Raw genomic sequence first — 16400 nt, 5'->3', positions numbered from 1 at the left:
AAAGAGTCTAATCGCACATCACCCTCACCAGCAGTTCTTTACAGAACATAACTAGCTAAGAATGATAAAATTTTCTGCATGAGACAAAATTTGACTCCACAAATATGAGAAGTAAATTTCACCATTAACTAATTTAATCATATAGATGACACCGAGCAATATCCGACGGTTCTTTAGCAAAGGAAGAAATAATATAAATTTAATAAGTCTACTAGTAAAACGAGGTAGATAAACATGACATTGGGGTAAAGTTTAGGATTGCAAATGTTAAAAAAAACTTTCTGAACAGATTAAATACTAATCTGGTACTTATTGTAGTACATTGTACATTATTGTAGTAAATGAAAAACAGCCCTGTCCACCATTAAAATTCTTTTTCATACACTTTGACATTTTTGTAAAAAATGGAAAAGGGTATTATGAAGTTGTGCAAATATATGTAACAGGGAGACGAAGGCGTGCAGACTCCCACAAAGTAATAAATATCTGAGCAGGCTCGACGAGCTTGATCGAATAATAGCCATGTCCTCTGTATGAGTGCGTTTTTCCACTATTAAGACTAGAGACCAAATTTGGTATGTAGGTGCTCATATATGCAGGACACTACGCTTTTATTTTTTTTTTTTTTAATTTAACCCAGTATAAAAATCTGAAATAAATTAAAAAATGTTTTCGACCGATCAGTATGATCGGACAAATAACTTAGGAATTATTCACATTTTAATTTTCAATATAGACATCGGGGAGTGCTTGCTGACGCGCCATACAAACGTCTCTGCCTACGCAGCGGCGGCGTCGTTGCTGACGCTATAGCGACCAGCTGTGACGCGTCCGCTATTTTGTGTGTATGTGTTCATGAGTGCATGCGTGTGTTTGCTGCGATGCCATAGTCAAAGTGTGTTGGTGGCGCCCAACTTTAATTTGTCCACTTGATTTTTTTTGCACTTTGATATATTTATAAAAATGGAACATAAAGAAGGAATCATGGCGGACCCCATAAACTATATGTATGTATTCTTGATGAGAAAGACAAACTGAGTCAATATGTGTGTGTGAGTGCGTACGTGTGTTTGTTGTGATTCCCTTCTCAGAGTGTATATAAAAGTTGTTTGCGCCCAACTTTAATGCGCCCATTTGCTATAAATTACTAGACCTGCAATGTCAACAGCATAGTATTTACCAATTCATCCTGATCACGAAGGTCAGAACGTGCCTTTGTTTTTCGACATCGCTCGAGAACATGATAAAGCATTTTTGTGATTTTTCTGTTAAAGAATTAATTGTATTAAACTGAAAATTATTAATAAATTTATATTATATATATATATATACATATATTATATTATATACATATGTACACATGTATGCAATAATGTTTTGTGTGACTTACGAATCGTTTATAGCTAAGAGATGTGGCATACTTTCGGGGTAAACTCATGTTATAATCACCATTGCCAATCAAAATATTAATGTTCCAAACAAAATAGTAAAAGCAAAAGAATTAACTTGACAGCTTTGTAGAACTCATGTTATTGTTTCATTTTCCACAGTAGTGTAAAATGGAAAAGATTAGTAAATCTAAATGAACATAGGAGTTGAAGAATTATAAAATATCTTTTTAAATTAGAGTGTTTTATCCCAATTACAAAATAGACCCAATTCCAAATACTGACAGCAAGAATACGTATCATTTTTGGTGGCAGCAGTGGTGGAATAAATATTAAGTATTAATAATTAGAATGAATGTCGTGATATTGGTTGGCAAGATGCTAATGATAATTTTATTGCATTTTCAGAGAAAAATACTTCTGCAATACCATACCACGAGTAATATAAATATTAGGATAGGAGATATCCCAGTAAAATAACGTTATCTAAAGAATTCAATTTATGACTAATATAGCAAACGCAGCTTATTAATTATCCGATAGGATAATGCGATAGCATTACACTCCAAAATAAAAGAATGTTTTTATTAAAGAATGTATAAGGCTTTGAAAGAAAAAAAAAATTATATTCGGCGAACAGAAAACGCAATAAAAAATAATTTATATTAACAGTTGTTAATATCAACTGTGGCTTTGCCTAATTACACAGTCACACAAATATAAGTAAATATGAGACTAAATATATACAATGAAAATTTGTGTCAAATACACTTTAAATACTACAGAAAGTACAATTGTTGTTATAACATCAATGGGCGGAAACTAATCCATTTGCTTGCTCTCATCTCGATTTCGTTTCAAGGACACAGAATGTATAAGAAGTGGAGGAAGATTACCACGTAGCATTTGGAGACGTTTGCTTTTAGCATGCTCTGGTCGGGGCAGCTCGTCTTTAGACGATGACGCCGAAACTGGCGATGCTGATATGGATGCTAAGGATGTGGAGTTGGGCAAGATTTCTGTACTTTGTGTCATGTTGAGCATGTTGGAGCGTCTGAAATATCGTGGCATAGAGTAATCCTCCTTCGATGCTTTTGCGGCATTGGCACTCTGTATGGAATAGAGGCTCTGAGAGACGCGATACTTTTCAATGGTTGGAGTATCTTCATAGTTCTTGGGCAAATTGCTAAATGATATGAAGGGAACCTCCGGTGTCATGCTAATCTGGCTTCCAGTGCCAGTTATGGCAAATATATCTGTGTCGCTGGTCGAGTCACGTAGGTGCATATGTGGTACGCTTTTCGCAGAACGCAAAACTCGCTTGGGGGTTGTCGATAGACCGCTTAGACTCGGCAGCAGGTGGGGATGACGATCTATTAGACGAGGTCGCAAAATCACCTCATCTGTTAAATCTTTCTCGTCCTCCTTATCCTCCTCTGCAATCGGCTCAAATTTTTTCGACGTTAGCGTCTGGCTGCCTTCTGGTGAAGAGTCAGAAGAACACAACGTGAAGGTAATGCGTTTCTCGGGTGTCCCAGAAACTGAAGCTCCCTTGATCAAGTCGGTGGCATCGGTGGAGAGGCCCGCTGTAATGATTTAAGATATTAAAGAGCGTTAGTCAAAATTATTACTTCATGAAATATAAATGGGTAGCCTCCATTCGGCACACAAGTAATTAATCAGTTTCGATTGCAGTATGACGCTGGACACTAAATAAATAGTTCTCGTCAAGTACTTATTGGTACGAGTCTATTTTCTATTTCTTAAACTGAGTTATATTCAATCCGTAAGCCATATATGAAAAAAAATGACGTAACATATAATGTATATAAACATTAGGCTCTAAAAATATACCAGGACTATAGACTGTCTTAGAGTCGTAATTTAGTTGATGGCAAGTGTTTATTGAACATTTTTTTATTTACACTTTAATTTACTTTAGACTTTCCAGTAATTGTCAATAAAATTACATATATTTAAAAAAATAAAATAAATTAATTTTTGTATACTATCACTCAGTAAAATTAATAATCTAGTAGTTTTTATACACTGCACACTACGAATAATTATTTTCAATTAAAACAATATTCTTTCCCTGATTTGTTGTGACCGCACACTTGCATCTTTATCGATATGAGGCGCTCAAGTAATTCACTTAGTGTAACACAAAATGTAACTATTTTCTTACAAAATGCATACAAAATGAGCTCTTATTTTTTAGCAAATTATTCAAATAAAATAATATCAATATCATAATAATATGAAACACAATTAATCTTTCAAATGAAGCATTTTTTAACCCATTTAAACGAGTAGATGAGACTAAGACATAAATACAAAACAGGCGAAACACTTGGTCACAAGTTATTTGTTGGTTTGGTTTATCAGAAGAGTAAGCAAACAAAACAAAAAGGTTTTCACGATGTGTACTAGTCCAAGAATTGATAGTAGAAACTCATATGGACAAGTGAGTACTGTATTTTGATTTCAATATTATAAGTTTGTTAGCTATGTATATTTGCACATTATCACATTTGATAAGTACCAATAAATTGGCAGAAAGCTTATAGATACAATTAACGCAATTATTATTATTTATTACTAGGGAAAAAATCAGTTTTCTGTTATGTTCATAAAGAAATTTATTAAAGCAGCATTCAAAATCAAAACGAGCTGACTAAAACGGCTTTAGAAAAATATATATGCCAGTGCAATTATTTATTCTATAATATACATTTGAGCTCTATTATTTGGATTTAAGACCCAGCGCAAGAAGGAGCAATAACCAGAACGCTAATCTAAGTCGGAGTGATTTATAAATATACATTTCGCAAAGAATCAGATTACTGAAAGGTAGCAATTATTCTTAACCTTCCTTGCACATGACAAGATCTAACACCACCGGACCTGCTAAAATCTCTACATGTAAAACATTTTAAATATATATCTAATTATATATTGTGATATGTTATGCGGGTACAATATGTTAGTGTTAGGTAATAAGTTTTTCTATTCTGATTGATGTTTTAGCTCTTCATTCTTAACTGGTCAAAGTCTGGGTTATCAATACTTATGGCTAGTTAATACTATTTAGTCACAAACTTGTGCAAACTTTCAAGCAAATGTAATCTGCATCCATATGCACACAAGTATGATCTTTGGCACAAATACTGCTTTATAAAAACTCTTGCAAGCACAATTGAAAATCGAATTGGTACTGAGACTATTTTCCGGCATTCAGCTTAAATAAAATTTAACCTTTGCAACGCCACCACCGCCGGAGACAATGCTGCTACTTCGTGTGCTTTTACCACTTATCTTGCCGCTACTAACAATCTGAGCGTGACCATGTCCGTCATTACCTTCCAGACGTCTGAGCAACCGTTCCTGCTCGCTAAGGCGTGGGGTGGTTGGTATTTCCTTGCTTGGTGAGTGAATGCCCGCTAAATAGGTTTTGGTGCTAATGCGGTTCAACTTTGTTGGCTGATGATCCTGGAAGATCTGTGAGTTAGCGAAAACAGCTAGTATTTCTGGACCAAGCATGGGCACGTTCGTCTGTGTCACACGGCGATAATCCTCCTCGTGTATCTTTGCGCTAAAACAGTATGTATGTAATGTATATCGAACGTGTTAATAATCAACTACGCCACTTAATTCAATCAGGGGAGCAATCGTCATGTGGCAAACGGATTACTTATCTATATACCGCGTATTGCTTGCCCTGTCAATTAGTACCTCATCATTCCAGAGTTTCCGTGTCCCAGCGGCTGATCGCAGATTGGTTGCGGCACGGTCAACATATTATTATTGTCTGTTGCAGACGGCTGTATGCGTCCGATGATGGATCCATTTTTTTGCGACGCCAGATGCTCCTCATCGTCTTCTGGATTATAGTTAGCTGTAAAACATAAAAATTCTTCGTATTACCCAAATTTAATGTTTGAATTCTCTTGATACAATCTCACAGTTTCACATGCCTAAACATTCGTTTAAGCAATTGTAGTAGTAAGCTCTCGATTGTTAAACCTTTAATTATGATTATGCATTTGTATAATAATTCTCTTTTTATTTATTCCCTATCATGTCTCTTATTCACTCTCCGCATTGCCATTGACTCGCTTGGTACCTGTTATCGTAAAATTGTTCTTATGTACATACATATAAGTGTAAGTGGTTGCATACAAGCCATTAACTTTGACTTGGTTCTGCGCTATTCATCTGCGCACAAATTTTCTGTGTATCTACATTTGTATACTATATAATAAATTATATTAAATACTGTTTTAAAATATTTAACTTAACATAGTCACATCAAATTGAACCTTTTCAATCATTTTCGGAAATACTAATATGTACATACATACATACATAAGCCCAACAGAAAAGAGTGCTCACATCTAAACTACATATGTAACTATAGTTACATGCACAAGTTTGTGTGTATGTATGCATCAGATACGTATGTATGTACGAAAGCGCACGAGTAAATATATGTAAATTTAAGCTTACCGATCGATTCATCATAGCAAAAGCGCTCCTCAAAGCAGTTCCAGTATAGATCTTCCAGGCAGCTGAATTTCAAATGGGTAATAAAGCGATAAAACTCAAGAGTCATAACCACATATAAAATAACATGTTTAAAATTAGCTTACCTTTGACAGCAGCGGCACATTTTTCTGACGAGTTTTCAAAATGCACCAAATAATGAAATAGGTTTTTTATAATTGCCGACGGTTCGTCCCTCTATTGGACGGCCTCTGATGTGTTCTTCTTCTTTCAGGTAATTTACTTAAGTACTTATGTATTTACATACATGTATGTAAATCTCACTTTAGTTCATGATTGTACGGCAGAATGAAACAAGCTAAGAAAATTACATTATGAATTAAAGCGATGTTGTGGAATGCGTGCGAGTCGATCGAAAATGTTGCTCTTGGTATTTGCTGGTGTTTGTGACCACCCTGCGTAGAGCGTGAAAGCAGCTTGACGTTTTATCGGCTACTGAAGTGGTTGTGAACAAGCCTAGTATCTCACAGATAGCGCAATACAAATTGCCAGACTCTCGCACTCTCTTACCTGTAATTTGGGATTTAGCTTTGACAGGGAGCACGTAGATTTTCTAATGGCTTCGCTTATACAAGCGAATCATGTAAGTATGTGTATATATTTATGTTTGTGTGTGTGTTTTTGTGCAAAGTTGGAGTAAAAGAGCGATTCGAATTCTGCTGCCATTATGAGCTTCACAAATTGTTGCGAGTTTCTCTTTTTAGAGACGGCCACCATACACCACTACCGATCAACAGTGTGACAGAGAGAGGGAGACAGTGATTTAAAGCACAGCACTGCAAGCTTCGAATTTTGATTAAACTCGCTTCTCTTTGCATTGAATGCTATATAACACGAAAGCTTTTTAGCACCTCAAGGCAGGTGTTGTGAGAACGAGACACACTCTTTTTGTAAACAGATAATTAAAAACAACAATTAAATCGCTTTGCAAGCCAACGTACTGTACTCACACAAATTAATTTTTCTGTTTGCGTCTACATACATATGTATGCATGTACGTAAACACATAAGTATGTATGTGTGTGTATGACATCATACTTATATGTTTTCAAAAAAAATCTAATCTCTTTAAACTCACAAATTGGTGATAAAATGCGTCAAGTAAATTAAATATTAATGATTGATATAGTTGATAAATAATTAAGCACATGATCGATTATAAAATGTATGCAAACATATGTATTAAAGAAGTGAATTAAATCCTTTAAAGCACTTTTAAACCAATTATGTACTATTTTAGTAACTGAACTAATACTTCAGATGGTTAATCGACCTGGCTAATTTATTATTTTTTATAGGCGAAAAACAATCAACTAATTCTACGATATCAATATAATTATTAATCTATGAATGATGCGGAATATAAGTATTCGATGGAATGTGAATAAATTGTTGGCATCAGTAAGTATATTTTTTGTCCGTATTAATGCCTTGACTTCATACATTCCCAGTAGTGTCAAAGAGGAGGCTAAATAGGACAACTAAGCATGTTGAATGCTTTGTGATAGGACGCAGACAATTTCAGCGTACATTTTGCCATGAAAAAAAAATCACATATACAGCACATTTAACATCTTTATACATGTTTATGACATTTTCACGCTTTACATGGTTTTCACACTTTAAAGTTAATTTTATAAAAACAGCAATATGCAATTATTTTGACAAAGTTAACTAACAGTTTCAAGATGATGCCAAAATAAGAAATGAGCATTTATCTAAGCACATAAATTTTTATATAGTTTATCTTTGCATTCTTTTTCTACTGATCAGGCTCGTAAGCAATTGTTGGCAATTTCCATGAAATATTCTAACTTTTTACATTCCACATATTTTAACTACTTTTGACTGGTTGATGATTTCGAAAATCTGTAAAGTAAAGAAGGCAAGAGGCAATAATATATTTCATTCGTGGGCTAAGAAATAATTTTGTAATGTCAACATAGTACATTCAATTTTTATTACCTATCCAACATACAATTTGCATGAAATTGTTTCAGACCTCTATAATTTTATACAAAAAATATATTTTTGTGGAAATTAATATTTACCTTAAAAAAAAAATTAAGCAATCTGTCAAAATATTTATGCCCTAAAAAAAAGGGTGCCTGCATGCATTTTGTCCTATATAGCGAATGCAAAAGGTAACCGTAAAAAGTTGACATGCTGAGCGTTAAATATACATTCCTTCTTTAAACTTCATCTTCGAGCTGTCAGTTAACTGCACCAAGCAAAAGCAAGATTCGAAAGTTGTAGAAAATTTTGTCAAAATAATTGTGCCTACCAGTAGTCACTCCGTACTAAAATAAAAATTTAGCATGCAAAATGAAATTTAATTGTGATGCAGACTAAACTCGCCAGTAACATCGCAATATAGCCGTCTATCCGTCTGAATGTTTGAGCAACTGTTTCTCAGGAACTATAAGAGCTAGAGAACCAAATTTTGAATGTACATAAGTGCTCCTATACGCAAACCCAAACGCTTATATTTTATTTTCTATTTCCTCCCCCTCCCCCGCAAATGAAAAAAAACGGATTACACCCACAGTATTACCGACGCAGTCGTCAGCGTAGTTGCTGACGCTACAGCGAAAACGAGCTGTGACGCTTTTGGGTGTTTTGTGTGTATGCGTGTGAGTGCATGCGTGTATTGTGATGCAATGATCTAGTCAAAGTGTATATAAAAGTTGGTTGCGCCAACTTTAATGCATATTTGAAAAGTGAACGGTTTTTTTTAACCTTTGTTGTTTTTATTGAATTTTCTCTTAAATTCCTTGTAATTAAATGAAAATTATTTTCAATTTAATTTTACTGATCAGGTTCAATAATAATCTGATGGTTCTAGTATTGTGAGTTAGCCTATATTAAAATATTAGAATGCGCAAGATGGGAAGATTTATTGACAGATTTAAATGCAACGAACCAAATGGAGAAGTTAAAAATTCTTGGAAATAGCCGACTTGAAAACTACCTTTTGGATACTAGCTAGGTAATATCCGATTAGATTCTCTATAGTAGAAGATTCGTTACAAATCCTATTGTATTTAATTTATTAACCAAGAGGCGGTAATTAAAAGAGTCAAATGATTTACTTAAGTCAAAATAAATACCGTGAGTCTGCAGTTTATTTTGAAAACCTTTGAGTTCCATTAAAGAACACTCCATTATACTATGTTTTACACAGCCAATTTGGTAAGCCATATTAATACTTGAGCTAAAGAAATGCATAAGACGTCATAATTTTCTGAAAGAATTTAATGTTTGCTATTTTCTCAAGAGTTAACAAAATTAAATTTTTTTTTAATTTTAGGCAAACTTATACCGGCAACTACAGATTTAATCGGTGTAAAGTTGCTTGTAATTGATAAAAAATAAGATTTCGCAATGGAATAGGATGAATTGTTTGGCATTAAGATTTGTTACAAAGTGTAACAATATATTTTATGTAAATAAGAGTTTGTCCTGACGGGTAATAATAATGTTAATTACGGGTGATCGCGTACAAGAGAGCCAATAAAAGATAGAAAGTTGAAATTTTCACCGAAATTCTATTTAAAAATATAGTTTCTTAAAATTATGAAAATTTTTAATTTGCTGAGCCCTATATGAGGGTGCCGACTGGGCAACACGCAACTTTTAGCTCCGAAGCAACGTGCTGTATGGCAACCTGCATTGTTTCACCCATTTCCTCGATGGCCCTTGGCACATCGGGGCACTGTAATTAGGACATGGTTGGGGTGCCTGGTGGTAGGCATAATACCCTAAAAACGAAGGGATTAAATGTGACTGGGATGTCAGCTTAAGTGTCGGTAGAGGCAGAGGCGCTCTGCGTGTCAGCAGCGGCCAAACCTCTGCCATGGTAGATCAGGCACTGCCAAAAAAAAACTGCAAGGCAGTCCTGCGGTCGATACAGGCGCAGGCTGGCAACAACGACCGGAAGGTTTCCGAAACCTCTTAAAAGGACTGGCCCAAAAGGTTAATGAGGCTTTAAATATTATGGACGTAAATCGTTTTCTTCGATTTGGCTCCGGTAGAGGAGAACCTACAGACAAAATTTAGTTGCTGAGAATCAGATGCTAATACATCTACGCAGACAGACGAACATGTCTATTTCGACTCAGATTGTCTTGCTGATTGAGTATATATACATACTTTATTATGTGGTCTGCTACACATGCTTCTGCCTGTTACATGCAATTTCTTAATACCCTTTTCCAATTTTTATAAAAATGTCAAATTATTCAGTTAACATGCAGTACGAGTACTGCATACGCACGCCCTCAGTTGTTTGTATTAAAAATTTGATTTCCTGTTTAGGTCGCCGCTACAATTCAAATTTTGTCCGTCTATTGAGTAGAAAACGCATCGGTATTTATGTCACATTTTATGGCGTGCTTCCCCATAGTTTTAGTTTTTTCTATCACTTTCGTTCTTTTTGAAAAATTTCTGATCTTTTGACCATTTTTTGAATTTTTAATAACTTTTGGACTCTTTCATTTATCGATAACTATTGCATTTGTCCATAATAATTGAAATGACTCCACATGGATGATATTTAGAGAGTTTCAGATTTTTATCTTTTGGCGTTCGCAAAATTCATTTGTAGCGACATTTTCCAAATCTAACCCACGCAATAATATTTTCCAAAGATTTTTGTGAAAGTTTCAGATTTTTATCTATGCCGTTCGTAAGCCATTTTGTGTCGAAAAAAAGTCAAAGTATATAAAAACTGGGGGTTGGGGGTTGAACCAATAGCACAGGACAACACAGCCCAACACTTAAGTATACAATTTTGTTAAGCTTACATACATTTCCTAAAATTTAGGTTTATTATTTTTTAACTCAACGGATTTAATGCAATAACTTAAACTTTTAAAGGCGGATTGTATTTGGGCAAAAATACAAGCCGACTCTTTAATGCGGAGCTCTTTCATAGTGGAGCTTGCGAAGCGATTGTAGTAAGGGGCGAAGACCTAATTGCAATATAAAATCCTTGGCACTTTGTCAAAAACTTCCGAATAAAATAAAATAAGGGTACAAAAGTATAACCATACAAAAAAAAAACGCTGGACTTCTGGATATGGGAGGCATAAGAAATATATTTTCATTTAACCAGAATAAAGCAAAAGCGGCAACACTGACATATTTTTTACCTGTTCCAGCTGTTAGAAGATATTTGGCCTATTAATTATGACAAACTTCCTAATTAGTAATATCAATAGAAAATAATATTCGTGTGGACAGATTTTGCCAAGAAGCACGATTACACCGTTCCGTCGGCAGTGACGTTTGCATGGAGTGTCGCCCTCTTTATTGATTCGATCGGAAATGATTCGGCATCTGTCGAGAGTATTATAAAAACAAAAAGGTTGGTTGCATGAAACCCCAGTTACGGAATCAGATGTTTAAGCTTTTGTTTTTGTATGCTTGTGAATAGCAAATTTATTTATTTGTATGTAATAAAAAAATTAAAAATACAAATTAATCATCTTGGTAGGGATAGCTCTTGAAGCTAGCAAAGCAAAGAGCCCGAGAATCAAACAAAATGTTATGACAACTGGGCGGCTGAATCTGAATAGAAATAATTTTAAATGGCAAGGTGTAGAATATTTAAGTTTTGTTTTAAGTTTTGTTTATTTGAACAATTACAATATTGAAATATATATTTATATAGGCATATTGAAAATTCAATGACCTTTCTGACACAAAACCACTTTTTATGCACTAAATGCTTTATTTGCTTGAACATTAACAAGTCTCGAACTCAAGTGATAAGGATTTTAGATCATATCGGTGGAAACCTTTAGAGTAACAAAAAAAAAAGTTTAAAGTATATAATATATTTTATAATCTGGTTTCTTTCACTTTCGTGGTAAATGTAACATTTTAAATTTTGTCTCTTACAGTCAGTTCCGTGTTTATTATATTGTATTACTCATTTAAGTGAGCAGATTGAATGAGTTTATAAATACAATTGAGTAAGAGAAATAATTGCCTTTTAATTTTTAAAAAAGTTAAAAAAAAAAGAAATAAATTAATAAAAAAAAAACAAAAGCTTCCGTATATAATACGAAGTACATACAGATATATGTACATATGTACATCTGTGTATATATTTGTACACATATTGTATGTATGTATATGTATGTAGCTTTTATCAGTAATCTTTTTTAATTGCTTGTAGATGTTTTAATAATTTTTATACAGCACTAAAGATAGAAAAGGCAATACTAAAGACATTGAGCGATAGCCATGTCAGATCGCCGTAGAGCAAGAGCTCTAAGTATCAATATGTGGAGAAATTAAAAAATAAAGCATCTGTTTTGTGAAAACTATGCTAAGGAACGGAAAATTATTATTGTGTGGCTGCGGCTGCGCACTTAATTACATATAGATACATATGTAATACATATTATGTATTAACTAAAATAGTATTTCAATAAATTTATTCCATTCACTTTTGGTTAGAATTAATCACGCTCCTCAGGGTCACCAAATGTACATACATGTCATATTTGAATAGCCACAACATTATTACATGCATACATATGTTTGTATGTATGTATGTATGTACATACATATAAAATGCGAGTAGGTAGGTAAGTACGTACTTGAAATGGCTGGTACTAATGTGTTCTCGATTTCAGGTTCCTGAAACATACATACATACATATGTGAGTATGTATGTATGCATGGAGTATTTAAAAGGCTTTGCTGTCGTATTTGTACTCTCCCAAGGCGATCATTTAACGAAATTCTTGTATACACAAATGTGTGATTTTAATAAGTTTGCATAAAAAAAATGTGTTCAAATTGATTCATATTCAGTTATACAGAAATGTATAAGAATCTTATTACACTAAACAATTATGTACATATATTAAGCGGAGCTATAGTCAGTATAAAAACAAAATAAGATGATCAGTGATCACTGAAAACTCCTTAAATGATTCGCGCACACACGTCGTTCGCATTCAACACTCGATACTTAACTGTTACCTGTTTAAATTTTATCAACAACATTGTTCACAATAATTTCTGCTGGGACCATTGTCAACTTGTACTGTTCATTCTATACCGCATATGTATGTACATATGTACATACATACATATGTAAATTCAATTAAATTGCTTACATGTACATCAACATCAGATTTACTTTTATCATGCAAAGGTAGAACTGCAAATAGATTAAACGAGATATACCTGTAACAGGAAAACAGCTGATACAATGCAAAAAGTTGGCGCGAAATGCATATGAGTAACTTCAATTTCATGTGAATTAAATTTAAAAAAAAAGTTTATTTTATATTAGCTGTATTAAGTAATTCCTGTATTTTTCAATTTTGTAATTTTTTTCCATGGATATGGATGGATACATTAAACATTATAAAAAGTTATACCAAACAAAAGAAATACGATATATTACAACTTTTGATCAATCGATAATTAGGGGCTTGATTATTTTGTAATACTATGCATATTTATAAATAAATAAAAATGTAATTAAAATATCTGACTACATAATTTTCATAAAGCATTACGAAATAAAACCGAGAATGTAATACTACAAAACCAACGATAATTGATATCATCGATATCTAGAGATGGTCATCAACGTCATATTCTTGTCACGGCAAGATATATTGCATATGTAAAAAACAATATCATTACACCTACATATGAATATGTTTTTGCAAACAAAAAATTAAGGAAATTGATATCGGTAAATAGTTACCTCTAGATCATCTTTTGATCATTATAGAAAATGTATCGAGCATACGTTGCGTTAAAACAAATTAATAAGAACTTATAACAATGTTGCATTATTTCTAATTAAAAAGATAGAAGATAATACTTGTATTCGCAACTTTCTAGCTAAGCATCGTACAAAATTGCCTATATGTATGTACGTACATACATATATGTATGTATATATTCCTTTTGGCATTTTTTGCAAGCTTAACATTTTTTGATTACACAATGCCATCGATTAGAAAACCAATTCATGAATAAATAAATCGCAACAATGGAGGAAAACAAACAAACTCCGATATTTTATGCCTTTGAAACATTCTGAAATTTGAAGTCAAGAATTGGTTAGAATATAATATAAATATTCTATTATTAAAATTTGATAAAATAAAAATTTATTAAAATATTTTACAATTCCAAATATGGCTGAAAAAAGCTAATGAAACCATTTTGTATAAGCTATACACAGAAATTAACATTTAATTTTTAGTAAATATCGCCAGTTGGCAATAGTGCCTAATCTGACCAAATTAACTATTATTTTCGATATTATCTATATCGATAGTGATTCGATGATTTTGTAGTACTATCGTCGACCTATTTTTGAGTAGTAGGAGAGAAAAAGGTAATATTTTGCCGAAAACATAATTCATGCGATTCGGATTGATTAGAAAAAATGATAAACAAATGTGCGCAAAATGAAAGTTACAATCAAGTCGTGGACGGGAGTTGCATCTTGGAAATGGATAGCGAATGATGAGAACTGTGGCATTTGTCGAATGTCCTTTGAGAGTACATGTCCCGAGTGTGCGCTGCCCGGTGACGATTGCCCACTTGTGTGGGGTGTCTGCTCTCACTGCTTTCACATGCATTGCATAGTCAAGTGGTTGAATCTCCAACCGATGAACAAACAGTGTCCAATGTGCCGCCAAAGTTGGAAATTCAATATACATTAAAGACAGCACAAAACAAAGCGATAAATAAAAAGTAATTATAAAACTAAATAAAACAAAATAAAGCGGAAATAATAATAATAATAAGCAGTATAAGGAAAATATTTGCGAAATTCTTTAAATTATGGAACAAAACACAGAGCAGAAACAGCATTGCCAACAAATACAGCAGCAGCACTCACTGATGGGCCTACCGCCATTACCGAAAAGTCTCAGCGTCGCAGCTGCGACCACATTGGGACCTGGTGTAGGGGGAATTGTCACCAGGCATGGGCAGACCCAGGCACAGATGCAGATTCACCCACAAATGCGCTCGCAATCGTCATCACCAATGCAAGCTCAACCTGCTGCTTCGGCTAATGCTGTTGCCGCATTGACTTCTGCTACTGGTGATCTGTATCTAGGTCCATCCACCTCGTCAGCAGCCATGACGGGTAATAGACATCGCAACTACAATGGCCACGGCCGTCATGGAAGCTTGTCATCCACACAAGAGTCCCTTAGTGATCGCGAGAGCGTACACAGTCGAGCTTCGTCTACACACAGCGCAAACGGGGCTGCAATGCAACAACAGAAATCGCACACTCCCACGCCCAGCAACGATAGCTCCAGCACTATTGATAATCAGCTAGCCATACTTCGCCGCGAAATGTACGGATTACGGCAATTGGACCTGTCTCTTCTATCGCAACTATGGGCGCTCAATGAGTCCATACAAGGATTTCGAGTGTTTCTTCAGGAGCAGGATGCATTGTCGCCACCGTCGCGATCACGAACCCCATCTGATGCCAACTCACTTTCATCTGATGAGGAAGATGGCTCCTATGCACCAGTTGGTGCTCCAAAGCTGAGCACTCTGTCAGCTCCTAATGTAGCGCTTTCGTCGCCAGCGGCTAGTGTCGGTTTACCAACAAAATTAGCCACGGGCTCTACCACTTCGCATACGTCAACCAGTTCGACCTCCGGAGCCTCCGGGTCCTCGTCTGCTGCGTCTTCGATGGGCAAGCATCACCAGCAGCATCAGCTCCAACAACAGCAGCATATGCCTCATTATCATCATAAACGATCGCTACCGCCGCCAGCACCACCCGCTCAGCATAAGGCGCATCCTCAATTACCGCGTATACTGCAGCAACGAATGAGGCATGCTCCACCGCCGCCACCACCCACTCGACCCAAAAGCAGCGGAGGTGGTGCAAGTAGCAGCAGCAGCAATCACAGTATCAGCAGCGTCACGCAATTGCAACAGCATGCGCAGCATCAGAGGCCCGTATGACAAAACCCGTTCTTGGATTAAATACTGTCAGATGGCATATATAATCCAAGAACTCAGTTTCTGGGGCAACATGCACATACTATGTATATGTATATGTGCTTATTCAAAAGATCAAAACATTTCAAAAGTCAATTGCTTGTATTCTCAGCAGTCAATTCATTGAGGGCTTTGGAGTGGGCTAAGTAGAGTAGAGGCGAATACATAGTAGTATATAAATCGATTAAGCTTGCCATTCTGTAGCATTGTGGATCTTACAAATAACACGAGAACCTATGTACGCATCGTAAAATACTGTTCGCTTAGAGGAGTAAGAGAGTTGAACACAACAGTAATATTTAATTAGTAAAGGATCAGATCCTTCTTGATGAACTCACTATATACATTTATCTTCTACTCATATGTATATGTGTATATAAAAATATGCACTACATATAGTCTACTTGTATATCATATATAAATGTA

The 16400-nt window shown here is 34.8% G+C and overlaps 3 protein-coding genes across 7 annotated transcripts; 2 read left to right on the top strand and 1 right to left on the bottom strand.

Annotated features, from left to right (window-relative positions):
* Positions 1-1977: 1977 nt before the first annotated feature.
* Positions 1978-12937, bottom strand: LOC108608318. Of its 5 annotated transcripts, none has more exons than XM_017999646.2 (6): positions 12566-12937; positions 6041-6252; positions 5898-5959; positions 5124-5286; positions 4700-4983; positions 1979-2974 (listed from the first exon to the last, which is right to left on the bottom strand). In XM_017999646.2, the coding sequence occupies exons 2-6, from the start codon at positions 6058-6060 to the stop codon at positions 2211-2213; spliced, it is 1293 nt and encodes a 430-aa protein (XP_017855135.1). In that variant the 5' UTR covers positions 6061-6252; positions 12566-12937; the 3' UTR covers positions 1979-2210. The 5 variants fall into 5 exon arrangements, with proteins under 5 accessions (XP_017855138.1, XP_017855135.1, XP_017855136.1 ...); XM_017999648.2 differs by having other exon boundaries at positions 1981-2974; positions 4751-4983; positions 12566-12798; XM_017999650.2 differs by having other exon boundaries at positions 2853-2974; positions 4647-4983.
* A 1446-nt stretch (positions 12938-14383) lies between these two features.
* LOC108608193 (anaphase-promoting complex subunit 11) lies at positions 14384-14739 on the top strand. The gene has a single exon (XM_017999463.2). It carries the CDS (start codon positions 14408-14410, stop codon positions 14663-14665), a length of 258 nt encoding a protein of 85 aa, XP_017854952.1. The 5' UTR covers positions 14384-14407; the 3' UTR covers positions 14666-14739.
* Positions 14712-15955, top strand: LOC108608192 (wiskott-Aldrich syndrome protein homolog 1). The gene has a single exon (XM_017999462.2). It carries the CDS (start codon positions 14787-14789, stop codon positions 15936-15938), a length of 1152 nt encoding a protein of 383 aa, XP_017854951.1. The 5' UTR covers positions 14712-14786; the 3' UTR covers positions 15939-15955.
* The last annotated feature ends 445 nt before the right edge of the window (positions 15956-16400 follow it).

The sequence above is a fragment of the Drosophila busckii genome, unplaced genomic scaffold (genome assembly GCF_011750605.1).
Source record: "Drosophila busckii strain San Diego stock center, stock number 13000-0081.31 unplaced genomic scaffold, ASM1175060v1 chrUn_01, whole genome shotgun sequence".
NCBI classification, from domain to species: Eukaryota; Metazoa; Arthropoda; class Insecta; order Diptera; family Drosophilidae; genus Drosophila; species Drosophila busckii.
The sequence above is the reverse complement of the archived record's forward strand: the minus strand, read 5'-3'. Positions and strand labels throughout refer to the sequence as shown.

Coding starts and splice junctions, on each gene's coding strand:
- LOC108608318 (XM_017999646.2), bottom strand. CDS start 6,060: ATGTGCCGCTGCTGTCAAAG. Junction 5,960..6,040: donor ATGTGCCGCTGCTGTCAAAG/GTAAGCTAATTT, acceptor TTTGAAATTCAG/CTGCCTGGAAGATCTATACT. Junction 4,984..5,123: donor GGAAACTCTGGAATGATGAG/GTACTAATTGAC, acceptor ATACTGTTTTAG/CGCAAAGATACACGAGGAGG.
- LOC108608192 (XM_017999462.2), top strand. CDS start 14,787: ATGGAACAAAACACAGAGCAGAAACAGCATTGCCAACAAATACAGCAG.
- LOC108608193 (XM_017999463.2), top strand. CDS start 14,408: ATGAAAGTTACAATCAAGTCGTGGACGGGAGTTGCATCTTGGAAATGG.